General features: G+C 49.0%; 1 protein-coding gene across 1 annotated transcript; it reads right to left on the bottom strand.

The window, feature by feature from the left end:
* Positions 1 to 827: 827 nt before the first annotated feature.
* Positions 828 to 26978, bottom strand: LOC120054329 (BICD family-like cargo adapter 1). Its single transcript, XM_039001744.1, has 9 exons — positions 26568 to 26978; positions 25286 to 25501; positions 16289 to 16405; positions 5903 to 6049; positions 5444 to 5623; positions 4942 to 5160; positions 2654 to 2784; positions 2335 to 2455; positions 828 to 1013 (listed from the first exon to the last, which is right to left on the bottom strand). Exons 1-9 carry the CDS (start codon positions 26976 to 26978, stop codon positions 828 to 830), a joined length of 1728 nt encoding a protein of 575 aa, XP_038857672.1.

The following is a 26978-nucleotide window of genomic DNA, read 5'->3' as shown; positions in this document are numbered from 1 at the left end:
GTAAACTTATGATCAATATACATAAAGACAAGTGATATGTTTATGGATTTCCTGTGGCTTGATCTGGACATTTACACTTCTGTCTTATTTTTGTGAATGCAAAAGTTCTGTGATTTTGGTGTGTTGTGTTAGAGCTACCTTTAACAATATTAACCAATGCATTGGCATGATCATAATTGTGAAGTGCATACCAATTGAATGAAATCCATCTATTGGACTGTATTGATTGGGAATAAGGCCTCTTTGTAAATCCCTGAACACATGAATAAACCTGAGAACATGTCTGAGTTAGCTGTAACAATGCTGCCTCCCACCCAGAGGCTGGTCCTTCTCCTTCTCGCCCTTACCCAGATCCCTGCCCCACCGTCCCAATCTTTCCACTCCAAGGCCTTGGTGAGTCCCATATTGAACACCCTCTCCCCAGACTCCTTGGCCTGTGACAGCACACAGGAGTCAGCCCTACTGTATGCATGCAGTCCCAGTCTGGAGTTTTGGCAGTGGGGTAAAGTCGCTGGGAGGCACTACTGGGGAACTGACCTCTTTGGAGGTAATATATGTAACCCTGTTCATGTAAGCCCAATGGGTGTTTATGGGATTGTAGCCAAGGCCTCTGGGGGTGTCTTACAGTGCTACTCATTCATTCTCTACGGGTCTGTAAGGAAGGGCGTGATGGGACAGATAAAGTGCAAATGACCTCTGAACCTCTTTAGCCCCCCTGTCTGACAGTCTGTATCACTACCCTTTGTCTTTGGCTTTACCTTTACTCTTTCTCCATCTCTTTTTCTTGTTCTTTTCTCTCGTGTTCACTTGGGCCAGTCCAGAGGCACTCAGTTCTTTTTGAAGAAGGAAAAGAGCCTCTTGTCTCCATCGGAGAGACGACTGGCTCGTCTGGAGGACTGGCCGGAGGGGCCCCCGCGACCCCCAGAGGGCCCAGCGAGGGTGTAAGGGGTCACCCTCCACTCCTCCTGGTGCTTTTCCATAAGCTGCTGATCAATCATACTGTGCATATCATCCTAAGAGAGAGAAAGACAGAATGAATGAGTGACAGCGAGAGAGGGTGAGCACAGTAGTGATAGATAGGTAAAATGAATGTGAGGGGATGTTAAAGAGCACAGGGGGTTTTAGAGAAGAGAAACAGGAGGCAGGAGGATGGTGTGACAGATTGGCATGGAAGTGGGTGGTTTTGGGTGATCAAATGGCTTAGAATGGGTGAGCGCATTTCTGTTGAGTCAGCAGGCCATGGCATGGAATGGCTCAGCGTGGCATGGAAGAGTCGCACCGGACAGAACCAGGGTGAGATGGCACACCTCACCTCTAATGCAGAAGGGGGGTACCACAGGGGAGAAAGGGTGGTACGGAAGCTGAGAAAGGCCACTAGATCAGAAACCACAAGAGCCACACAGTAAAGAGCCCTGAGGAGGCAAACTGCAGCCAGGGAAAGAGAGAGGAAAGAGCTGCTAGTTACGGGTGAGGGAGGGAGGGAAGGGAAAGTAATACACTGATTCCTCAATTTAGTTAGATAGCTACTAGCCCAACTTGCTTAATTGTTTGCAGTATGTTCAATGAAAACCCAAGGTTGAAACTCATTGAGGAGTGAATTAGTACTTCAGACACTCGTGTAAATTGGCAACTCAGGGTACGTACAGTATCGTACATGTTAACTCATACACACGCTTTGGACAGTGGAAAGTTAGAGGAGAGGACAGGATGTGGTGCGGAAAAGATCACCATATACACATTTTCACCTAAACCTACAACTGTGAATTTCAGTCCACTAGTATACTCTTATTTAATGAATAAATACAGTACACATTAAGAATGATAATTGCTGTGTGAACATTCATATACGTTTTGTTATTCGTACACATATGAGCTGTCAGATACACATTCATATTGTATTTGTTACTTTATCTATCAGTTTCACAGTCCATTCAGTTTGACAGTCCATTCAGTTTGACAGTCCATTCAGTTTGACAGTCCATTCAGTTTGACAGTCCATTCAGTAACAACCAGAGGACAACAATGGAAATAAGTCAGCGGACTACAATGGAAATAAGTCAGCGGACTACAATGGAAATAAGTCAGCGGACTACAATGGAAATAAGTCAGCGGACTACAATGGAAATAAGTCAGCGGACTACAATGGAAATAAGTCAGCGGACTACAATGGAAATAAGTTGTTCAACTTTATTGTGTTATCCTCCATTATTTTAAATACAGTGTATCCACATGTGTGGCTGAATTGTGTTTTAAATAATCCAAAAATTAAAATGAAATAACTCATACTATGAGTGGTCTAGTGTGCCCCCTCATGAACCCTGACCTCTGACCCACCTGCCAGGCCTCCAGCTGCTGTGATAGGTTCAGCTTCTGCTGGATGGCGTCCAGGAGCTGGCTGTTCAGAGACATGATATCTATCTTACACTTGGCCAGCTCCATCTCCACCGCTTTTTTCCTGTTAGGCAGACAGACACACAGCTTAGAGATAAACAGCACCTCTCTAGTTTCTATGCTCTCATTATGCTGAATGCTTATGCTTATTCGGGAGATGACTGTAAAACAACTAATTGTTGTTATATGCTAGCCTATTACATACAGGACAAACATACAATGTAGTTGTGCCCCAAAAATGTGCTATGTTTTATGGTCTTACTTGGAAATAGCATCATCTCGGTCTCGTATAGCACTTTGGAGCTGTTCACTGGGGTCTTGTGCTTCAGACATTGCCCTCATACGCTCACTCTCCTCCTGTACGGAGCACATCTCCACAGAGAGCATCGCCATCTTCAGGACAGGGGAGGAATGACATAGGAGACACTCATCAGACACATTGTCAACCTCGTGAGTAAGAAATCCCATCTGTGTCTAGCTTGAATAACAAAGCTGTGTTGAAGTGATCTTGTTGGAGAACAACAGTGATGATAAAGCTCTGTGTGCAGTAGTACCTGATTATGGAGTTGTAGAACCTCTTCTTGGCTGTTCCGTGTTCTATCCTGCTCTGCTTCGTACAGCTCTCTCATTCCTCTCACCTCTTCCCCAAGCTTTCGAACCTGGTCTTCAAGAGCCTCCTCGTCACTACGGCGAGAACCCTGCTCACACACAACCACAACAACACACATAGACTCATTATATTGTGAATTCAGGTCAAACTCAACTCAATTCATTTGGAGTTGTTTTGAGTGTATACTGAATATCGCACACTCTTTATTGGATGCATGGAGGAACTAAATATCTGTATAGTATATCTGGTCAGTATTTTCATATGTACAGTACCAGTCAAAAGTTTGGACACACCTACTCATTGTTTTAACCATGTTATGAGGCTATACAGAGTTTGTTTACATTCACTGGAGAAAAACAATCTTATATTTTAGGTTCTCATGGAGTGTGACAGTTGAACTAAGCTCATGAGGCATCATCTATAAGTTATATTCTTCAAGAATCAATGGATATATATATATATATTTAAACATATATACACTACCGGTCAAACGTTTTAGAACACCTACTCATTCAAGGGTTTTTCTTTATTTTGACTATTTTCTACATTGTAGAATAATAGTTAAGACATCAAAACTATGAAATAACACATATGGAATCATGTAGTAACCAAAAAAGTGTTAAACAAATCAAAATATATTTTATTTCTTAGATTCTTCAAAGTAGCCTTGATGACAGCTTTGCATTCTCACAACCAGCTTCATGATGTAGTCACCTGGAATGCTTTTCCAACAGTCTTGAAGGAGTTCCCACATATGCTGAGCACTTGTTGGCTGCTTTTCCTTCACTCTGCAGTCCAACTCATTCCAAACAATCACAATTGGGTTAAGGTCGGGTGATTGTGGAGGCCAGTTCTTCTGATGCAGCACTCAATCACTCTCCTTCTTGGTCAATTAGCCCATACACAGCCTGGAGGTGTGTTTTGGGTCATTGTCCTGTTGAAAAAAAAAATGATAGTCCCACTAAGCGCAAACCAGATTGGGTTGGTGTATCGCTGGAGAATGCTGTGGTAGCCATGCTGGTTAAGTGTGCCTTGAATTCTAAATAAATCACCAGCAAAGCACCCCCACACCATCACACCCCCTCCATGCTTCACGGTGGGAACCACACATGCAGAGATCATCCGTTCACTTACTCTGCGTCTCACAAAGACATGGTGGTTGGAAACAATAATCTCACATTTGGACTCATCAGACCAAAGGACAGATTTCCACTGGTCTAATGTCCATTGCTCGTGTTTCTTGGCCTAAGCAAGTCTCTTCTTCTTATTGGTAGTGGTTTCTTTGCAGCAATTCGACCATGAAGGCCTGATTCACGCAGTCTCCTCTGAACAGTTGATGTTGAGATGTGTCTGTTACTTGAACAATCTGAGGTGCAATCTGAGGTGCAGTTAATTGCCGATTTCTGAGGCTGGTAACTCTAATGAACTTATCCTCTGCAGCAGAGGTAACGCTGGGTCTTCCTTTCCTGTGGCGGTCCTCATGAGAGCCAGTTTCATCATACTGCTTGATGGTTTTTGCGACTGCACAAACATTTCCGCATTGACTGACCTTCATGTCTTAAAGTAATGATGGACTTTTGGTCATTTCTCTTTGCTTATTTGAGCTGTTCTTGCCATAATATGGACTTGGTCTTTTACCAAATAGGGCTATCTTCTGTATACCAACCCTACCTTGTCACAACACAACTGATTGGCTCAAACGCATTAAAAAGGAAAGAAATTCCACAAATTAACTTTTAACAAGGCACGCCTGTTAATTGAAAGGCATTTCAGGTGACTACCTCATGAAGTTGGTTGAGTGAATGCCAAGAGTGTGCAAAGCTGTCATCAAGGCAAAGGGTGGCTGCTTTGAAAAATCTCAAATATAAAATGTGTTATTTCATAGTTTTGATGTCTTCACTATTATTCTACAATGTATATCTGTGTGTGACGGTCAGTACCGTGGACTCGTTGCCGTCTAGCAGGTTCTGTGTGAGTCTGCGTAGCTCCAGTAGACTGGCATGCAGGCTCCCTATGGGAACATCCTTGGCTGAGTATGTCTCTGAGGACTCGTCCATGGAGGAGTCAGTGGACAGGGCTGAGTCTGTGATGTCGTTGCCCCGCAGGTGGGAGACGAGCGAGCGCACCTGGCAGTAGGCCTCCCACAGCTGGAGACGAAGCTAGAGACAGAGAGGGAGAGCAGCTTAGCAAAGACTGTTTATAATACACTATGAATCACTGATATCATATCTAGGACTCTCTGTATGTCACTCTATCTCACAAAGCAGTGTGTGTGTGTGTGTGTGTGTGTGTGTGTGTGTGTGTGTGTGTGTGTGTGTGTGTGTGTGTGTGTGTGTGTGTGTGTGTGTGTGTGTGTGTGTGTGTGTGTGTGTGTTCGCGCGCGCGTGCGTGCGAGTGCGCGTGGGCGTGTGTATGTGTGTCTGTGCTTGTGCATGCGTGTACCTGCTCCCTCTCCTGTTCCTGCTCCTCTTGCTCCATGCTCTGTTCTATCTCACAGAGTAGGCTGGCAGGGTGTGGGCTGAGGCCTTGTAGACTTCTCTCCTCTGTGAGCTCCTCAAAGCGGGCACTCAGATGTCTGTGGGACACCCGGACCTCCTGGAGCTCCAGCTGGCTCTGCCGTAACTGGACACACATAGCAATACAGTGGACAACAAACAGTAGACAACACAGTGGTCAACATAGTAGTCATCACAGTAGTCAACACAGTAGTCAACACAGTGGTCAACACAGTGGTCAACACAGTGGTCAACACAGTGGTCAACACAGAGCACTGATACCCTACAGATCAACATAACACACTCAGACACACACAAATACAGAACATGTCTATAAACCCATATACACGTTCACACATAATACAGGAATATCTTGGCACTGTACAAAGAGCGACAGAGATCGTACCTGTAAGTCCTTCTCGTGGTGATGTTTCTCCAGCACTAGCGTTCTTTCCCTCAGGTCGTCAACAGTGTTCTGAAGTAGCTCGTTTTCCTCTAGCACAGCGTTAACCCGACGCTCCAGCTCTCTCTTACGCTCCGACAGCATCTTAATCTGACAAGATACACAACCCCAATAGCCAAGTTACACATTGTGCTATGGGAACCTAGGACAGTGAAGATGTTGTTTTGTTTTGTTTTGGTAGCTATCTGCACTCAGTGTTAGCCTCTATAAATCTGTTTCTCTCCTGACTGACTCTTAGGAGTTCAAATGTTCCAGAAGATTAAAGTACTCCCCCTGGTCCCAAATTTTTTGTTGCCTAGCATAGGCGTAGGAGGTTTCTGCCACCCTCATTTACAGGAATGTCTCCGTGGTAAGCTGATAGTCCAAATGGACCTGATAACAGTTTATTCCTTCATCAGTCTATAAAGTGGCCTCGGACTGAAGGCTAACATTGCACAAACACTGCACATTTCTAGTGATACAAGGAGAGTTGTTTGTAATATATTCGGTGGTAGCCTGAGCAGCTTAATCCATTAAACAAACGTCAGTTCTTGTTCTTTCTCGTTATCCCCCATCCATGCTTTGGCCTACATCTGGTAACCTACTTTACAGCGCAGTATGTGGACTTCTTTGCCACCATGTGGACTTCTTTGTAGATTCATGTTCTTCGTGTGCCCTTCAGATATTTTGGTTGACATTGCTGTGATTTTCTCTGTCTAGCAGGACTGATCCATCCTTGTCACTTTAAATGAAGAAAACCCGTTGGAACCCTGGGAACACCCAGACATTGCAGTATATCTGAGCTAAATATAGAGCGGTAGCTTTTTCCCTCAATTACAGTGCAGTCTCTGCAGTGAGGGTTACTCCTCTCCAATAAGACCTACTTTTAAAGAGGAGGCAGAGAGGTATAATATATCTGTAATGTTATCATTCTATGACCCTAAGCTAGATGGCTGACATTACACATTACAGATATTACTGTGTATTCTCCTGATAAATGTTTCACAGACAGAAACATACAGTATCTCATGCTCCATAGCAGTACAGTGGGACATGTACACACATGCGACATGCAGCATGCAGAAAAACCAATATAACCACTCACTTCTAGCCCTTGCTGCTCCAGTCAAGAGGAAGGAGTCAGTCACGGTATTAGAGGAGGGGAACACGGAGAAATTGAATGATTGATAGAAAAGGAGGAAAAACTGATAGGGCAATATTTGTTAACTTATTTTTTAAACCTTTATTAGGCTCTCTAGTCTCACCTCAGCCTGTAGGCTCTCTAGTCTCACCTCAGCCTGTAGGCTCTCTAGTCTCACCTCAGCCTGTAGGCTCTCTAGTCTCACCTCAGCCTGTAGGCTTTCTAGTCTCACCTCAGCCTGTAGGCTCTCTAGTCTCACCTCAGCCTGTAGGATCTCTACTCTCGCCTCAGCCTGTAGGCTCTCTAGTCTCACCTCAGCCTGTAGGCTCTCTAATCTCTCACCTCAGCCTATAGGCTCTCTAGTTTCACCTCAGCCTGTAGGCTCTCTAGTCTCGCCTCAGCCTGTAGGCTCTCTAGCCTCGCCTCAGCCTGTAGGCTCTCTAGTCTCACCCCAGCCTGTAGGCTCTCTAGTCTCACCCCAGCCTGTAGGCTCTCTAGTCTCACCTGAGCCTGTAGGCTCTCTAGTCTCTCACCTCAGCCTGTAGGCTCTCTAGTCTCTCACCTCAGCCTGTAGGCTCTCTAGTCTCTCACCCCAGCCTGTAGGCTCTCTAGTCTCGCCTCAGCCTGTAGGCTCTCTAGTCTCACCCCAGCCTGTAGGCTCTCTAGTCTCACCTCAGCCTGTAGGCTCTCTAGTCTCGCCTCAGCCTGTAGGCTCTCTAGTCTCACCTGAGCCTGTAGGCTCTCTAGTCTCACCTGAGCCTGTAGGCTCTCTAGTCTCACCTCAGCCTGTAGGCTCTCTAGTCTCGCCTCAGCCTGTAGGCTCTCTAGTCTCGCCTCAGCCTGTAGGCTCTCTAGTCTCGCCTCAGCCTGTAGGATCTCTAGTCTCGCCTCAGCCTGTAGGCTCTCTAGTCTCTCACCTCAGCCTGTAGCCTCTCTAGTCTCGCCTCAGCCTGTAGCCTCTCTAGTCTCGCCTCAGCCTATAGGCTCTCTAGTCTCACCTGAGCCTGTAGCCTCTCTAGTCTCGCCTCAGCCTATAGGCTCTCTAGTCTCACCTGAGCCTGTAGGCTCTCTAGTCTCACCTAGTCTCACCTGAGCCTGTAGGCTCTCTAGTCTCACCTGAGCCTGTAGGCTCTCTAGTCTCACCTGAGCCTGTAGGCTCTCTAGTCTCACTTCAGCCTGTAGGCTCTCTAGTCTCACCTCAGCCTGTAGGCTCTCTAGTCTCTCACCTCAGCCTGTAGCCTCTCTAGTCTCGCCTCAGCCTGTAGCCTCTCTAGTCTCGCCTCAGCCTATAGGCTCTCTAGTCTCACCTGAGCCTGTAGCCTCTCTAGTCTCGCCTCAGCCTATAGGCTCTCTAGTCTCACCTGAGCCTGTAGGCTCTCTAGTCTCACCTCAGCCTGTAGGATCTCTACTCTCGCCTCAGCCTGTAGGCTCTCTAGTCTCACCTCAGCCTGTAGGCTCTCTAGTCTCACCCCAGCCTGTAGGCTCTCTAGTCACACCGGAGCCTGTAGGCTCTCTAATCTCTCACCTCAGCCTATAGGCTCTCTAGTTTCACCTCAGCCTGTAGGCTCTCTAGTCTCGCCTCAGCCTGTAGGCTCTCTAGCCTCGCCTCAGCCTGTAGGCTCTCTAGTCTCACCCCAGCCTGTAGGCTCTCTAGTCTCACCCCAGCCTGTAGGCTCTCTAGTCTCACCTGAGCCTGTAGGCTCTCTAGTCTCTCACCTCAGCCTGTAGGCTCTCTAGTCTCACCTGAGCCTGTAGGCTCTCTAGTCTCACCTAGTCTCACCTGAGCCTGTAGGCTCTCTAGTCTCACCTGAGCCTGTAGGCTCTCTAGTCTCACCTGAGCCTGTAGGCTCTCTAGTCTCACTTCAGCCTGTAGGCTCTCTAGTCTCACCTCAGCCTGTAGGCTCTCTAGTCTCTCACCTCAGCCTGTAGCCTCTCTAGTCTCGCCTCAGCCTGTAGCCTCTCTAGTCTCGCCTCAGCCTATAGGCTCTCTAGTCTCACCTGAGCCTGTAGCCTCTCTAGTCTCGCCTCAGCCTATAGGCTCTCTAGTCTCACCTGAGCCTGTAGGCTCTCTAGTCTCACCTGAGCCTGTAGGATCTCTACTCTCGCCTCAGCCTGTAGGCTCTCTAGTCTCACCTCAGCCTGTAGGCTCTCTAGTCTCACCCCAGCCTGTAGGCTCTCTAGTCACACCGGAGCCTGTAGGCTCTCTAATCTCTCACCTCAGCCTATAGGCTCTCTAGTTTCACCTCAGCCTGTAGGCTCTCTAGTCTCGCCTCAGCCTGTAGGCTCTCTAGCCTCGCCTCAGCCTGTAGGCTCTCTAGTCTCACCCCAGCCTGTAGGCTCTCTAGTCTCACCTGAGCCTGTAGGCTCTCTAGTCTCACCTGAGCCTGTAGGCTCTCTAGTCTCTCACCTCAGCCTGTAGGCTCTCTAGTCTCACCTGAGCCTGTAGGCTCTCTAGTCTCACCTAGTCTCACCTGAGCCTGTAGGCTCTCTAGTCTCACCTGAGCCTGTAGGCTCTCTAGTCTCACCTGAGCCTGTAGGCTCTCTAGTCTCACCTCAGCCTGTAGGCTCTCTAGTCTCTCACCTCAGCCTGTAGCCTCTCTAGTCTCGCCTCAGCCTGTAGCCTCTCTAGTCTCGCCTCAGCCTGTAGCCTCTCTAGTCTCGCCTCAGCCTATAGGCTCTCTAGTCTCACCTGAGCCTGTAGCCTCTCTAGTCTCGCCTCAGCCTATAGGCTCTCTAGTCTCACCTGAGCCTGTAGGCTCTCTAGTCTCACCTCAGCCTGTAGGATCTCTACTCTCGCCTCAGCCTGTAGGCTCTCTAGTCTCACCTCAGCCTGTAGGCTCTCTAGTCTCACCCCAGCCTGTAGGCTCTCTAGTCACACCGGAGCCTGTAGGCTCTCTAATCTCTCACCTCAGCCTATAGGCTCTCTAGTTTCACCTCAGCCTGTAGGCTCTCTAGTCTCGCCTCAGCCTGTAGGCTCTCTAGCCTCGCCTCAGCCTGTAGGCTCTCTAGTCTCACCCCAGCCTGTAGGCTCTCTAGTCTCACCCCAGCCTGTAGGCTCTCTAGTCTCACCTGAGCCTGTAGGCTCTCTAGTCTCTCACCTCAGCCTGTAGGCTCTCTAGTCTCTCACCTCAGCCCTTAGGCTCTCTAGTCTCTCACCCCAGCCTGTAGGCTCTCTAGTCTCGCCTCAGCCTGTAGGCTCTCTAGTCTCGCCTCAGCCTGTAGGCTCTCTAGTCTCGCCTCAGCCTGTAGGCTCTCTAGTCTCGCCTCAGCCTGTAGGCTCTCTAGTCTCACCCCAGCCTGTAGGCTCTCTAGTCTCACCTCAGCCTGTAGGCTCTCTAGTCTCGCCTCAGCCTGTAGGCTCTCTAGTCTCACCTGAGCCTGTAGGCTCTCTAGTCTCACCTGAGCCTGTAGGCTCTCTAGTCTCACCTGAGCCTGTAGGCTCTCTAGTCTCACCTGAGCCTGTAGGTTCTCTAGTCTCGCCTCAGCCTGTAGGCTCTCTAGTATCGCCTCAGCCTGTAGGATCTCTAGTCTCGCCTCAGCCTGTAGGCTCTCTAGTCTCTCACCTCAGCCTGTAGCCTCTCTAGTCTCGCCTCAGCCTGTAGCCTCTCTAGTCTCGCCTCAGCCTATAGGCTCTCTAGTCTCACCTGAGCCTGTAGCCTCTCTAGTCTCGCCTCAGCCTATAGGCTCTCTAGTCTCACCTGAGCCTGTAGGCTCTCTAGTCTCACCTAGTCTCACCTGAGCCTGTAGGCTCTCTAGTCTCACCTGAGCCTGTAGGCTCTCTAGTCTCACCTGAGCCTGTAGGCTCTCTAGTCTCACCTCAGCCTGTAGGCTCTCTAGTCTCACCTCAGCCTGTAGGCTCTCTCTCACCTCAGCCTGTAGCCTCTCTAGTCTCGCCTCAGCCTGTAGCCTCTCTAGTCTCGCCTCAGCCTATAGGCTCTCTAGTCTCACCTGAGCCTGTAGCCTCTCTAGTCTCGCCTCAGCCTATAGGCTCTCTAGTCTCACCTGAGCCTGTAGGCTCTCTAGTCTCACCTAGTCTCACCTGAGCCTGTAGGCTCTCTAGTCTCACCTGAGCCTGTAGGCTCTCTAGTCTCACCTGAGCCTGTAGGCTCTCTAGTCTCACCTGAGCCTGTAGGCTCTCTAGTCTCACCTCAGCCTGTAGGCTCTCTAGTCTCACCTCAGCCTGTAGGCTCTCTAGTCTTGCCTCAGTCTGTAGACTCTCTAGTCTCACCTCAGCCTGTAGGCTCTCTAGTCTCACCCCAGCCTGTAGGCTCTCTAGTCTCACCCCAGCCTGTAGGCTCTCTAGTCTCAACCCAGCCTGTAGACTCTCTAGTCTCACCTCAGCCTGCAGGCTCTCTAGTCTCGCCCCAGCCTGTAGGCTCTCTAGTCTCGCCCCAGCCTGTAGGCTCTCTAGTCTCGCCCCAGCCTGTAGGCTCTCTAGTCTCGCCCCAGCCTGTAGGCTCTCTAGTCTCGCCTGAGCCTGTAGGCTCTCTAGTCTCGCCTCAGCCTGTAGGCTCTCTAGTCTCACCTCAGCCTGTAGGCTCTCTAGTCTCGCCCCAGCCTGTAGGCCCTCTAGTCTCACAGGCTCTCTAGTCTCACCTGAGCCTGTAGGCTCTCTAGTCTCACCTGAGCCTGTAGGCTCTCTAGTCTCACCTGAGCCTGTAGGCTCTCTAGTCTCACCTGAGCCTGTAGGTTCTCTAGTCTCACCTCAGCCTGTAGGCTCTCTAGTCTCGCCTCAGCCTGTAGGATCTCTAGTCTCGCCTCAGCCTGTAGGCTCTCTAGTCTCTCACCTCAGCCTGTAGCCTCTCTAGTCTCGCCTCAGCCTGTAGCCTCTCTAGTCTCGCCTCAGCCTATAGGCTCTCTAGTCTCACCTGAGCCTGTAGCCTCTCTAGTCTCGCCTCAGCCTATAGGCTCTCTAGTCTCACCTGAGCCTGTAGGCTCTCTAGTCTCACCTAGTCTCACCTGAGCCTGTAGGCTCTCTAGTCTCACCTGAGCCTGTAGGCTCTCTAGTCTCACCTGAGCCTGTAGGCACTCTAGTCTCACCTCAGCCTGTAGGCTCTCTAGTCTCACCTCAGCCTGTAGGCTCTCTAGTCTCTCGCCTCAGCCTGTAGCCTCTCTAGTCTCGCCTCAGCCTGTAGCCTCTCTAGTCTCGCCTCAGCCTATAGGCTCTCTAGTCTCACCTGAGCCTGTAGCCTCTCTAGTCTCGCCTCAGCCTATAGGCTCTCTAGTCTCACCTGAGCCTGTAGGCTCTCTAGTCTCACCTCAGCCTGTAGGATCTCTACTCTCGCCTCAGCCTGTAGGCTCTCTAGTCTCACCTCAGCCTGTAGGCTCTCTAGTCTCACCCCAGCCTGTAGGCTCTCTAGTCACACCTGAGCCTGTAGGCTCTCTAATCTCTCACCTCAGCCTATAGGCTCTCTAGTTTCACCTCAGCCTGTAGGCTCTCTAGTCTCGCCTCAGCCTGTAGGCTCTCTAGCCTCGCCTCAGCCTGTAGGCTCTCTAGTCTCACCCCAGCCTGTAGGCTCTCTAGTCTCACCCCAGCCTGTAGGCTCTCTAGTCTCACCTGAGCCTGTAGGCTCTCTAGTCTCTCACCTCAGCCTGTAGGCTCTCTAGTCTCTCACCTCAGCCCTTAGGCTCTCTAGTCTCTCACCCCAGCCTGTAGGCTCTCTAGTCTCGCCTCAGCCTGTAGGCTCTCTAGTCTCGCCTCAGCCTGTAGGCTCTCTAGTCTCGCCTCAGCCTGTAGGCTCTCTAGTCTCACCCCAGCCTGTAGGCTCTCTAGTCTCACCCCAGCCTGTAGGCTCTCTAGTCTCACCTCAGCCTGTAGGCTCTCTAGTCTCGCCTCAGCCTGTAGGCTCTCTAGTCTCACCTGAGCCTGTAGGCTCTCTAGTCTCACCTGAGCCTGTAGGCTCTCTAGTCTCACCTGAGCCTGTAGGTTCTCTAGTCTCACCTCAGCCTGTAGGCTCTCTAGTCTCGCCTCAGCCTGTAGGATCTCTAGTCTCGCCCCAGCCTGTAGGCTCTCTAGTCTCGCCTGAGCCTGTAGGCTCTCTAGTCTCGCCTCAGCCTGTAGGCTCTCTAGTCTCGCCTCAGCCTGTAGGCTCTCTAGTCTCGCCCCAGCCTGTAGGCCCTCTAGTCTCACAGGCTCTCTAGTCTCACCTGAGCCTGTAGGCTCTCTAGTCTCACCTGAGCCTGTAGGCTCTCTAGTCTCACCTGAGCCTGTAGGCTCTCTAGTCTCACCTGAGCCTGTAGGTTCTCTAGTCTCACCTCAGCCTGTAGGCTCTCTAGTCTCGCCTCAGCCTGTAGGATCTCTAGTCTCGCCTCAGCCTGTAGGCTCTCTAGTCTCTCACCTCAGCCTGTAGCCTCTCTAGTCTCGCCTCAGCCTGTAGCCTCTCTAGTCTCGCCTCAGCCTATAGGCTCTCTAGTCTCACCTGAGCCTGTAGCCTCTCTAGTCTCGCCTCAGCCTATAGGCTCTCTAGTCTCACCTGAGCCTGTAGGCTCTCTAGTCTCACCTAGTCTCACCTGAGCCTGTAGGCTCTCTAGTCTCACCTGAGCCTGTAGGCTCTCTAGTCTCACCTGAGCCTGTAGGCTCTCTAGTCTCACCTCAGCCTGTAGGCTCTCTAGTCTCACCTCAGCCTGTAGGCTCTCTAGTCTCTCACCTCAGCCTGTAGCCTCTCTAGTCTCGCCTCAGCCTGTAGCCTCTCTAGTCTCGCCTCAGCCTATAGGCTCTCTAGTCTCACCTGAGCCTGTAGCCTCTCTAGTCTCGCCTCAGCCTATAGGCTCTCTAGTCTCACCTGAGCCTGTAGGCTCTCTAGTCTCACCTCAGCCTGTAGGATCTCTACTCTCGCCTCAGCCTGTAGGCTCTCTAGTCTCACCTCAGCCTGTAGGCTCTCTAGTCTCACCCCAGCCTGTAGGCTCTCTAGTCACACCTGAGCCTGTAGGCTCTCTAATCTCTCACCTCAGCCTATAGGCTCTCTAGTTTCACCTCAGCCTGTAGGCTCTCTAGTCTCGCCTCAGCCTGTAGGCTCTCTAGCCTCGCCTCAGCCTGTAGGCTCTCTAGTCTCACCCCAGCCTGTAGGCTCTCTAGTCTCACCCCAGCCTGTAGGCTCTCTAGTCTCACCTGAGCCTGTAGGCTCTCTAGTCTCTCACCTCAGCCTGTAGGCTCTCTAGTCTCTCACCTCAGCCCTTAGGCTCTCTAGTCTCTCACCCCAGCCTGTAGGCTCTCTAGTCTCGCCTCAGCCTGTAGGCTCTCTAGTCTCGCCTCAGCCTGTAGGCTCTCTAGTCTCGCCTCAGCCTGTAGGCTCTCTAGTCTCACCCCAGCCTGTAGGCTCTCTAGTCTCACCCCAGCCTGTAGGCTCTCTAGTCTCACCTCAGCCTGTAGGCTCTCTAGTCTCACCTGAGCCTGTAGGCTCTCTAGTCTCACCTGAGCCTGTAGGCTCTCTAGTCTCACCTGAGCCTGTAGGCTCTCTAGTCTCACCTGAGCCTGTAGGTTCTCTAGTCTCACCTCAGCCTGTAGGCTCTCTAGTCTCGCCTCAGCCTGTAGGATCTCTAGTCTCGCCTCAGCCTGTAGGCTCTCTAGTCTCTCACCTCAGCCTGTAGCCTCTCTAGTCTCGCCTCAGCCTGTAGCCTCTCTAGTCTCGCCTCAGCCTATAGGCTCTCTAGTCTCACCTGAGCCTGTAGCCTCTCTAGTCTCGCCTCAGCCTATAGGCTCTCTAGTCTCACCTGAGCCTGTAGGCTCCCTAGTCTCACCTAGTCTCACCTGAGCCTGTAGGCTCTCTAGTCTCACCTGAGCCTGTAGGCTCTCTAGTCTCACCTCAGCCTGTAGGCTCTCTAGTCTCACCTCAGCCTGTAGGCTCTCTAGTCTCACCTCAGCCTGTAGGCTCTCTAGTCTCACCTCAGCCTGTAGGCTCTCTAGTCTCTCACCTCAGCCTGTAGCCTCTCTAGTCTCGCCTCAGCCTGTAGCCTCTCTAGTCTCACCTCAGCCTATAGGCTCTCTAGTCTCACCTGAGCCTGTAGCCTCTCTAGTCTCGCCTCAGCCTATAGGCTCTCTAGTCTCACCTGAGCCTGTAGGCTCTCTAGTCTCACCTAGTCTCACCTGAGCCTGTAGGCTCTCTAGTCTCACCTGAGCCTGTAGGCTCTCTAGTCTCACCTGAGCCTGTAGGCTCTCTAGTCTCACCTCAGCCTGTAGGCTCTCTAGTCTCACCTCAGCCTGTAGGCTCTCTAGTCTCACCTCAGCCTGTAGGCTCTCTAGTCTTGCCTCAGTCTGTAGACTCTCTAGTCTTGCCTCAGTCTGTAGACTCTCTAGTCTCACCTCAGCCTGTAGGCTCTCTAGTCTCACCCCAGCCTGTAGGCTCTCTAGTCTCAACCCAGCCTGTAGACTCTCTAGTCTCACCTCAGCCTGCAGGCTCTCTAGTCTCGCCCCAGCCTGTAGGCTCTCTAGTCTCGCCCCAGCCTGTAGGCTCTCTAGTCTCGCCCCAGCCTGTAGGCTCTCTAGTCTCGCCCTAGCCTGTAGGCTCTCTAGTCTCGCCCCAGCCTGTAGGCTCTCTAGTCTCGCCCCAGCCTGTAGGCTCTCTAGTCTCGCCTGAGCCTGTAGGCTCTCTAGTCTCGCCTCAGCCTGTAGGCTCTCTAGTCTCGCCCCAGCCTGTAGGCCCTCTAGTCTCACAGGCTCTCTAATCTCACCTGAGCCTGTAGGCTCTCTAGTCTCACCTGAGCCTGTAGGCTCTCTAGTCTCACCTGAGCCTGTAGGCTCTCTAGTCTCGCCTCAGCCTGTAGGCTCTCTAGTCTCTCACCTCACCCTGTAGCCTCTCTAGTCTCGCCTCAGCCTGTAGGCTCTCTAGTCTCACCCCAGCCTGTAGACTCTCTAGTCTCACCTCAGCCTGTAGGCTCTCTAGTCTCGCCCCAGCCTGTAGGCTCTCTAGTCTCGCCCCAGCCTGTAGGCTCTCTAGTCTCGCCCCAGCCTGTAGGCTCTCTAGTCTCGCCTGAGCCTGTAGGCTCTCTAGTCTCGCCTCAGCCTGTAGGCTCTCTAGTCTCGCCCCAGCCTGTAGGCTCTCTAGTCTCGTCCCAGCCTGTAGGCTCTCTAGTCTCGCCTCAGCCTGTAGGCTCTCTAGTCTCGCCTCAGCCTGTAGGCTCTCTAGTCTCGCCCCAGCCTGTAGGCTCTCTAGTCTCGCCTCAGCCTGTAGGCTCTCTAGTCTCACCTCAGCCTGTAGGCTCTCTAGTCTCACCTCAGCCTGTAGGCTCTCTAGTCGTGTCATGTGCTGGTTGGTAGAGATGCTCTTCTCTCTGAAGTCATCCCGTAACGAGTGGACCTGAGTGGACAGCTGCCTCTCCACATCTGTAGCCTGGAGACACACAAACACACCCCAGACACAGAGCGTGAGAACAAATACATTAACAAATAATTGTATAACATGTTATTCTTACAATTCAATACAACTTGCCTCAGAGGCAATTAAAAAAAGCCATTACAATATGACAAATATCAACATCTTCCACATGTAATACAAGGTCCATAACGGTAGGGTTGTAAAGTCATAATTCAGAACAGTTCAGAACTCTCACAACAACACATCCTCACGCCACTCACACACTTCACATTGAGTCAGTACCCAACACGGTAATGCTTGGAGTGGTATTTGATTTGACACACTGTTACCTCTGAGTCACCACAGTGTTCCTATAACTGGAATCCAGCTGCACAGCAGAACTGTTCCTGTAAAAGCACAGGTTTGAGTAACTCAACCTTTAACATCTGGAATGTTCCATTTAGAGCTTGGTCCCTACTGCCCCCTTCCCTGGCCGAGCTCATTGGACTGTTCTGATCAACAACCCACTGCCTACCGGCCGCGTGCAGATCACAAAGCCAGACCAACAGAACCTCATTAGCATAAGTGAGGATGCACTCAGGAAGCCCAGACTCTAATGATCATCATCACTGCCATGGCAACAGATGGTGGAATCCTTGATACCCTTCACTTACACCTCTCCAGCCTCTGCACTGAGGAGAAATATAATTGCCATTTAACAAAGCAATTATTGATTTATTCACTGGAGGCAAATGTAACTTAACAGGTAGATGTCAAGATAGATAAAGCCCTGGCTTACTGAGAATATAGAGATGTGATATACTGTCTGTACACCTCTGACTACAGTATTCCCCCATAATCATGACACTTTGATATCTAATAGATCTCTGTCTTCATTAGAAATTCCACAAAACATTAATCCAACAGGCTGATTACTGTCAAAAATAATTTACATTTTAGTCATTTAGCAGAGTCATTTATCCAGAGCGACTTACATGAGCAATTAGGATTAAGTGCCTTGCTCATGGGCACATTGATAGATTTTTCACCTAGTTGCCTCAGAGATTCAAACCAGCAACCTTTCTGTTACTGGCCCAACGCTCTTAACAGCTAGGTTACCTGCAGCCCCCCGGTCAAACAAACAATCAAAGGTCAGCTGTATGCCAGCTCTGACAAATAACAACCAGGTGGAATCATATCGCTACATCTGTTTGCTACTGATACTCTATATCCGTGGCAGATGTTTGATATGTTTGCCTCTAGGTGGCAGTCCGATGTTTATAGGATCTTTCAGTCAGCGGTTGAATTGTTGGCCACCGTGGTGACTGGTGACACCTTCGTGAGTAGTGACTGCATGGGACAGGTAAGAACAGGAAGTTACCAAACACAGCCGCTCTCTAATGCTCTATCCTTGTTTTAGACCTACAGGTATAATGTAATTGGACAGAGCTCTCCACCCATCTGTCTGTCTGAGTCCAAAACAGAGTTGACTTTTCTACTACAGTCTACTGTAAGTGAGTTAGAGATTTGGGTGAGATTTATGGTTTCCCCACTGGACATCTGTTGGTGATTCGTGGAACTAGCATGGCATATTGTGTAATAATACAGGGCTTATACTCATAAATCTGCACTACACCCTGCTTTTTGGAAAGCTTTTATAGGTGAGGAAAAATGTATGTGTTCCATTCACACTTGAATGCACTTGTGTCCTTAAGTAACTCAGAGAGAGGTTGTAATTTTTATGTATTCTGTGTGGGAGACTAAGGGAAGAACAACCTGAAAACTAAAATCTGTGCTGTGTCATAACACTGTTTGGTCAGTGCACTATGCTTACAAAAATAAGAAAACGTTTGTTGTGGCACTCCTACAAGTCTTCTACTTCTATGTACCCCTTTTTCATAATGGCACCTTGTCGTCCCCAGTGATGCATGGGAGGAATGATATAGCCTATACCAAACGCAGAATCATTAGTTTGATGTATTCTTAGACATTCAAACACAGCTGCTCTACTCTGCCATTCTGAATGTGCTTCACATTCTCCTAACCAGGCCAGAAAGATGCATACAGCTCTTCATCTCTGCTAAACTGGCTGATGTATCTGTCTCCTCAGTGGAGGTCTATGCAGAGCCCAGTCACAGTGGGAATGTGACATTTGACTCAAGTGTCACACTGCGCCTGACAGATTGAGATCAGAGGAAAAACAGGATATTTCACTGTGTTGCCAGATGTACTGATATTCCCCTTAATCTGGGCATAAAGTCCTCAGATCCCAGATCAAGTATTATCAGTACATGGGGGAAATTGGACTACTGCAACAGAATCCAGGCCAAAAACTAGGGCTCAATATGCTGAGAGACAAGCATAAATGCTCATTCTTTCTCCAGAGTCAGGACACAAAGGTACAGTACCTTGTAAAATGTTCCCTCTAATTTCCTGGGGCACTGAGCAAATGTTTGGTCTTGTGAGCAGAAACTTGAACATTGTGAGAATTTTGTGCAACTTCCGGCGCACGTTTACAGTGAACACTGAGGCTAGCCAATAGGCTATTGCGGCTATTGGAGCATAATGTAGGTCTACCAACAAAACCAATGGAGCAAATCCCATAACATTTTCAGATGGAAATAGCTTTTGATTTCTATGATATAGCCTACAGTAGCCTGGTGTTCAATGCAGGCCTACTTAGCCTGGTGTTCAATGCAGGCCTACATTGCATGAGACTTTTAAAAACGTTTTAACATTATGAAGGGTTTGACATTAATTCATGATTTTTTACTTGGTCATTGGCCAAACAGGTGACTGTAAATTTCATTGTATTGTGTTGTACGATGCAAGAACCCACTTTACAAAATACAATGAATTATTATTACCATACAGAGAATTAGATAATGTAGGTTACCCCTCTGCCTATTGGCTTATTTGCATATTCAAGCTTGTCTCACAATTCAACACTGCACCTTTAATTAAGACATAAGCTTTTTACCTGACAGGCTTTTCAAAGACAGCTTGAAATGTAGACTGCACGTTTTGTGCTCTTGTAGGAAGCAGTATCTCCCCATTGGCCTATACTTATCTATAACTGGGCTAATAACTCGCCAACCAGCAAAGAATATCAACACATGTGCACACGCGCGGCTCTGCGCTCTGATCTGAACTGATCTGAAAAGCGCATTCACTCGCTGGTGATTGAAAGACCACCAACATAATTCTACTCCGTTGCGCTTTGGCTCTGCATACAACAAAATCACAAACTCAGTCTTGCAAAGTTAGATTTGGTTTGGTTTGTTGCATTGAAAGGGGGCTGATATAATGTTGATTCGATCACAGAAAAAACGTTGATCTATATAGTGCATACTAATGGAGCGAACTCAGTGAAGTTCAATCTCTTGCGTCTCTGCGCGGCATGGTATTTCTTCTGCGCCGCTGTCCTGAAGGAGGTGGCGCATGCGCACAGCTTTGAGGGAACATTGACCTTGTGCCAAGCCATGATCTTTCAAAGGGATAATCACAACATTCTCAAAACCCTTTAATTTACTGCAGTCTTTGATAGGAGAGGAACAATATCTTCCCTACATACAGGCCTAATCCATAGCGTCTTTAATACAAGAACATAGCAGAGTTTCTGTGGTTTCCAGTCTAATGTTCTTGCTTACACCTATGGGTGTGGAATTGAGAGGGGGTAGGTGGATCCTTAACGGATTTACCACTTGTATCCTCTTCATTTTTAATATCGGTAATTAAATCAGTGATTTCCAATGGCTTATCTGTTCCCTCTTTCTCTCTCTGCCCTCTCCTCAGGATGCAGAACAAACTGTACAGCACAATCTATTATACACATATGGTTGAAGATGACTTGCAAGTCCATGTGTGTACATGTCAGGTGGATCTGTGTTACAACCTGACATTGGGCTGGCTGTACAGCACACAGTGTCACAGAGAGCACATTCCCATGGTAACACATGAAATCTCACATATGACACCTGGGTTGTCATAGCAACCAGAGAGAGAGAGACAGGATTGATGGAGCTGTGTGGCTAGGTGGCCATGTTTCTGGCATTTTCCTTAGTCATAGCACACAGTGTATTAGTTTATGGATCTATATGATCCTGGTCATGCCATGCACTAAAACAATACATATGTCACTCTTCCAGTTTCCTGAGTGGCGCAGCGGTCTAAGGCACTGCATCTCAGTGCTAGAGGCGTCACTACAGACACCCTGGTTTGAATCCAGGCTGTATCACAACCGGCTGTGATTGGGAGTCCCATAGGGCAGTGCACAATTGGCCCAGCGTCGTCCGGGTTTGGCCGGTGTAGGCCGTCATTGTAAATAAGAATTTGTTCTTAACTGACTTGCCTAGTTAAATAAAAGTAACACAGTTTAACGTTATCAATGAAGCTCTGAATGTCAGCACCACTGATGGCAGCAGGCAGGGAGCAGTAGCAGCAGGCAGGGAGCAGTAGCAGCAGGCAGGGAGCAGTAGCAGCAGGCAGGGAGCAGTAGCAGCAGGCAGTAGCAGCAGGTAGGGAGCAGCAGCAGCAGGCAGTGAGAAGTAGCAGCAGGCAGGGAGCAGCAGAAGCAGGCAGGGAGCAGTAGCAGCAGGCAGGGAGCAGTAGCAGCAGGCAGGAAGCAGTAGCAGCAGGCAGTAGCAGCAGGTAGGGAGCAGTAGCAGCAGGCAGTGAGAAGTAGCAGCAGTCAGGGAGCAGCAGCAGCAGGCAGGGAGAAGGAGCAGCAGGCAGGGAGCAGTAGCAGCAGTCAGGGAGCAGCAGCAGCAGGCAGGGAGCAGCAGCAGCAGGCAGGGAGCAGCAGCAGCAGGCAGGGAACAGCAGCAGCAGGCAGGGAGAAGGAGCAGCAGGCAGGGAGCAGTAGCAGCAGGCAGGGAGCAGTAGCAGCAGGCAGGGAACAGTAGCAGCAGGTAGGGAGCAGTAGCAGCAGGCAGGGAGAAGTAGCAGCAGGCAGGGAGCAGCAGCAGCAGGCAGGGAGAAGTAGCAGCAGGCAGGGAGCAGTAGCAGCCGGCAGGGAGAAGTAGCAGCAGGCAGGGAGAAGTAGCAGCAGGCAGGGAGCAGCAGCAGCAGGCAGGGAGAAGTAGCAGCAGGCAGGGAGCAGTAGCAGCAGGCAGGGAGAAGTAGCAGCAGGCAGGGAGCAGTAGCAGCAGGCAGGGAGCAGCAGCAGGTGTCCTCTGTCCCTTTGCAGCCTTAGGATCCATTCTAGACCTGATGCTTCTGTTCCTCATCACAACTGATGGCCTGGAAAGATGCCCAGTGTCTGTGTTGAACACACGGTGTGTGTTGTTCACCTAGGTGTTTTATACGGTGGTAGGTAGCCATGGAGCAGAGCAGAGCACAACAGAGTATTACCCATGGCCCATGGTAGCTCATTACAGTTAGTTGAGGTCTATGAGTTTATCATAGTGTAATGCAGAGCTTCAGTGTACACATACACATAGACCTAACAAAAGGCCTTAAGGGGGTCTTAGTAACCACACAGCACATTATTACTCCCATCTACACATTGGCCTAAAAACAAGCAGCTCCAATAAGGTCACTGGAGGAGCTGTGGGTGTCTGATCATCTTGGCGTAGCCAGAGATTTGGGGTTTTGATTTGATCAGGGTTATAGCCTAAAATATGTAGGCATTTGTGCTGGAGTCAGGTCTACCCCTTTCTAAATGTGTGCTGTAATGCAATTAGAGAAATGTTCCTTCCTCGCTGGTTCACTCTGATCAGATTAGGCCTCAGGGGATTGGTCAACCTCACACCCCAGGACAGCCAAGCCTACCAGACCAGCAGACACCACTGGGTTTAGATGTGTTTTTACGTCTGTGCTTCTTTGAGTCTGTATGAGTAGTAAGTGTCTGTGTCTCTACAGTATGTGGCTGTTGAATATGTCAGTGACTTGTGTGGCTCTCATATATTTAAGTCTAGTTCATAGAGAATGGCTCCCGTGTCCTAGTGTATTAGTGGCAGGTTTGCACTGTCCCTTAACATGAGGGTCAATGGCTCACACACAGACAGGGTGACAGTTTTTAATTAGCTGCGAGTGCAGTATGGAGTAGTGTTGTTGTTCTGGCTGCTGATTGAATGCATAAAAAAGTCTATTACAGAGGATTATGACCTAATCCCTTCACTGCCGCATCTTACACACTGCGTTTTACATCACTTCCTGTGGCCAGCCCCACCACACCAAGGTCATTCCTGCTGCATCCAATCAGAGACTTGGTTCCAGCAGATTATTGGTTCCTCACTCTAATCTGTTATTATGAAAGTGCATTGTTATTGTGAGTGTAATCTTTAAAGCTTTGTTTTGAGAATGGCCATTGGAAGAGCTGTCAGACACATGATAGGATTCTAGCCATTCTCCAGGCTCTCCGCTGTCATGACTGCAGCCTGCAACAGATTACCACTTATTTCTGTCACTCCTTCACAGGGGGGTGCTTTATTTTAGACTGGAAGACAGTGGACACATGTGGCACTCCTGTCATGTGTCTGAGTCTGGTCCCCAGTGAATGTGTCCAGAGTGGCCCGGTTAGAATGGAGCTACCGATATGGAATATATCTAAAAGAATAGATCTTAAAGAATAGATCTTAAAGAATAGATCTAAAATAATAGATCTTAAACAATAGATCTTAAAGAATAGATCTTAAAGAACCTTGGAAATGAATTTATTGCTTGTTTTGTAGTGAGTCTTGCCAGACTAAATGGTCTGTCCGTAGATAAAACAGTCAGCATCCTTGTCTCTACTAATGCTGCTACAAAGAATATGTCATTACAAAGCCAAAACATCTCCTAATCCATGCCTTCGGATAGGACTACGCGCTCAAAGACAGACAGACAGACAGACAGACAGACAGACAGACAGACAGACAGACAGACAGACAGACAGACAGACAGACATACAAACAGACAGACAGACAGACAGACAGACAGACAGACAGACAGACAGACAGACAGACAGACAGACAGACAGACAGACAGACAGACAGACAGACTCTGGTGGCTCTACTACTGGGAGGTTTGTCAGAGTCTGGTGTGGGTTCCCTAGGAGGATGTGTACTCAGAGCTGTGGTGTAAGCAGGCCATTGCTTAGTAACAGAGAGATTACCATGTCTGACTTCATTCATTTTATTACACAGGAGGTCTCTCTGGCATCCGACAGCAGTGAATCACGCAAGCCTGATCAATACTCTCTATTAGCACTCATAAATTACCCCCCCCCCCCCCCCCCCCATCTACACCAATTTCATATTAACCAAGGCTGCTTTTAAATCAACTGCAACTTAATTACATACCTAGCAGGATCCATAGCAACAGACCAGTTCAGGGCCCCCTCATTGGTCAGAGACTGATGGTGGTTGACATGTATTTCACTTTAATCTGATCAGAGATGGAAATGAGAGGTGAAGCAGGTCTGTATAACCCAGCGGTGCTGCTGCTGTCTCTGTATCTGTAACAGCGCACAGCCAGCAGCAGCCCTGGCCAGGAGCGTAAAAACAGCCATTGACCGCTAGCTAGCTCTCTCCCTGCTGGGCTGTGGAAGGAAGCAGCATCTGCCTGACTGCAGCTCACATCTATTCCCAGGACAGACAGCACTGCACCACAGGCATTGTCACCCACACCTACAACACTGTCACTGGTGTCACCAGAGCACATCAGCAGGCAACACCCGCCTATCTCCACATCTGAAGCTTCTCTGGCTATTAAAATGAGACTGGCCCTCTGACTGAAGTCAACACACAGCTTTCTCCATGTAACAGCCTTAACATACCCAGATTAAAGGTATCAATATGTCCCTTCAACTCGCACAAAAGCATATCCCTGTCCCTCGCGTCACTGGAAAGCTAGTCTCTTTTAGAAACAGCTATGTGACGCCGTGCCTATCAGCCTCAGCCTGGTATGCTATTGGTAAAATGAGCAGCAGTAAAATAATTTCTAACAGTCTGTTGATGTAGAGGATATGGAATGAATGGAAACATTGGGTGTTTCTGTCCTGGAATGAATGTCCATTAGGAAAAATAGTTTTTCCAGATATTCATGTGATTTTTTGCTGCACCTCGACTCAAGTTGGTAGAAGAGCTGTCTACTACCTTCCTGGCCGGTGTTTCCATTAGTTTCCCATTGGGATTTAGGCCTAAAAGGAATTGACCACTCAGCTAGTCAGGTTGTCAGGGCAATGCCTCCCACTTTAGTTAGGTTTGAGTGATTTGAATTCGGGCTGTAGTCAATCCAGCTTCTTAGGGGAGTCTAATCAACAGTATTACCTACAGCACTGTTGCTCACCTCCATCAGTCCAGCCTGTCCATGGAGTCGAATCAATGAAAGCTTCTCCTGACACATGTCCATAACCCTTTACAAAGTGGATGTGCTCTGATTGAACATTTACCTCCTCCACTCTCCCTGTCATCCTATCATTCTTTCTCAGTTTTTTTCGGTTCTTATCCCATCAATCATGTAGGTTATCAAAACATTTTGTTACCTAAAACATCAAATATGTTTTAACAGCCTGTAGTTACTGATCAATATGGATAGGAGGGTTGCATAAGTATTATGCAGCCTAAATCATTCTACATGATTCAGCATTTAAGAGGTGAATGTTCCACTTTCGATGACTTAGCATATATTGATCTGTATGAGAGAGAAAGAGAGAGAGAGAGAGAGAGAGAGAGAGAGAGAGAGAGAGAGGGAGAGAGAGAGAGAGAGAAAGAGAGAGAGAGATAGAGACATGGGGAAAGAGATTGAAGCAGTCTATGTATGTGCATGTATGCATTCTATATGAGAACATAGTTGTACCCTCTCTAGACATGAACACGGCAGACTGAGACATCCAGTGTTGAGGCCCAGTGGTCCACAGACAGACAGACAGACCGAATGACAGGTCTACAGACAGACAAAAAGGTCCACAGACAGATAGTTATCTCCACTCACCCGGTTAAGTTGCTCCAGCAGGCGGTGGTTCTCTTCTGACAGCTCCCTCATAGCCGTGGACTTGTCGCGATCGGCCTCTCTCAGCTGGACCTGATGGCGCTCCAGCTCTCCTTGCAGCTGCTGGACATCTATCTCCAGCTCCGCCACGCGGTCCCCCCACTCCCCCTCCCTATTCTCCAGCCGCCGCCGCAGCTCGTGCTTCTCCTGCTCATGGTGCTGTGGGTGAGGGGAGACAAGGGACAGGGTTAGAGATGCTACTGGACTGGAGGGACCAGGTTAGGCCTGAGACTAGTAGTAGTAGTAACAGACATTGGATTGTGAAAGGATAGCACAAAGCTTCTGCTCCTTTCTATCCAGAGCTTTATAAAGCTGAGGCAGGGGGTGGGGATATGAGTGTGGGCTTATAATATGAGAGAACCAGGGGGTCAGGGTATGGGGGGTTGGGATGGGTGGCATGGTTGGTTACACACATGATGTAGCCCAGAGCATGTTGGGTAATCAGTCCTGAACAAAGAGGCGTGTCAGGAATAAAACATGGTTGGTAAAACAAGGTTTGTAAAAGGATAACGAACAATGTTATCTGGCCCTAAAAAGCTTTGAAATTCCTTGATGAATATTGTACACTGGGTAATAGCGTAGTGCTGTGTTGTTAGAGATCAGGGCCCTGAGCAGATGTAGCCTACAGTAGATACAGTAGGCCATCTCCATGGGACATTAACAGGGGATTAGTAGTTGTTCCACTCCAGGCCATGTGCTGAGTGGAGTGGGGGGTTTCATATGTGATGAACAAAAGCTCTGCTGTCAGCGTGAACAAATGCAACAGACATCTATGGGGTTTCAGGGCTTTAGTGACACCCCAAGATGTTGTGAATACCTCCTCTCCACCTGTGTCAATGCTACCTGTCAGTGTCAGGTAATGACAGTAAAAGCATATAAATAAAAAGTAATTGTGAGAATTGAGTGACCTCAGTCTGCTGTTAGAGCAGTGTTTTGTGCACAAGTGTTTTTATGAGAGAGGCATTATACTGTTATTACACTGTATGGAGATTAGCTGTAAATTGTAGACAGTCTGAAAAAACTGTTTACAATGTGACATCTGCTCAACAGCACTACAATAATGGAGGGCAGTCCTAATCAGTTGAATATGGTTACATACACTGCTTAACTCCACATTAATTTACTGAGACAAAAAGGATGGCCAAACAACTGTGATTTGAAAAACAGATCTGGAAGGACTGAATGTGATTATACAGTATTTGGCAGTGAGTGTAAAGCTACTTACCTCTAGTTTATCGTTAAGATCTTTGTTCATTTTATCATATTGCTTAGTCAGGTCTTGGTTACGCTCTAGCAGAGCCTTGCCTAGTTTAGCAGCTAAAACCAAGTCCTTTTCTTTTTGACGGAAGAGCGACAACAAGTCTGTATTCTGTCCAATTACAGGCGTCTCCAATTCAGACAACTCTTCCTCCTCCTCGTCGTCCTGCTCCCCAGTAAGCATGGCTAATTCCTCTTCCAACGCCATCCCGAGGCCTCCAGAGCCGGTGTGTAGCAGCGAGTGGCCCTGAAATCTTCCCTTTTCTTCTGGGGTTTTGTTGCCCTGATCCACCGGGTGCTCCATGCAGTCGCTGTCCAGCTCGGGTGGTGCTGAAATCGCAGCCTTGGATGTGTGCAGGTCGAGGCAGAAAGCTGACAT

Source organism: Salvelinus namaycush, chromosome 1 (genome assembly GCF_016432855.1).
Source record: "Salvelinus namaycush isolate Seneca chromosome 1, SaNama_1.0, whole genome shotgun sequence".
Taxonomy (NCBI): Eukaryota; Metazoa; Chordata; class Actinopteri; order Salmoniformes; family Salmonidae; genus Salvelinus; species Salvelinus namaycush.
This window is presented reverse-complemented; position numbering and strand designations above follow the sequence as displayed.

Excerpts from the sequence above, each read along its gene's own strand:
- LOC120054329 (XM_039001744.1), bottom strand. The coding sequence starts at position 26,978 with ATGTCAGCTTTCTGCCTCGACCTGCACACATCCAAGGCTGCGATTTCA. Across the intron at positions 6,050-16,288 it reads TAGAGAGCCTACAGGCTGAG|ATTAAGATGCTGTCGGAGCG; the intron begins GTGAGACTAGAG and ends GTATCTTGTCAG. Across the intron at positions 2,456-2,653 it reads CGAGATGATGCTATTTCCAA|GAAAAAAGCGGTGGAGATGG; the intron begins GTAAGACCATAA and ends TCTGCCTAACAG.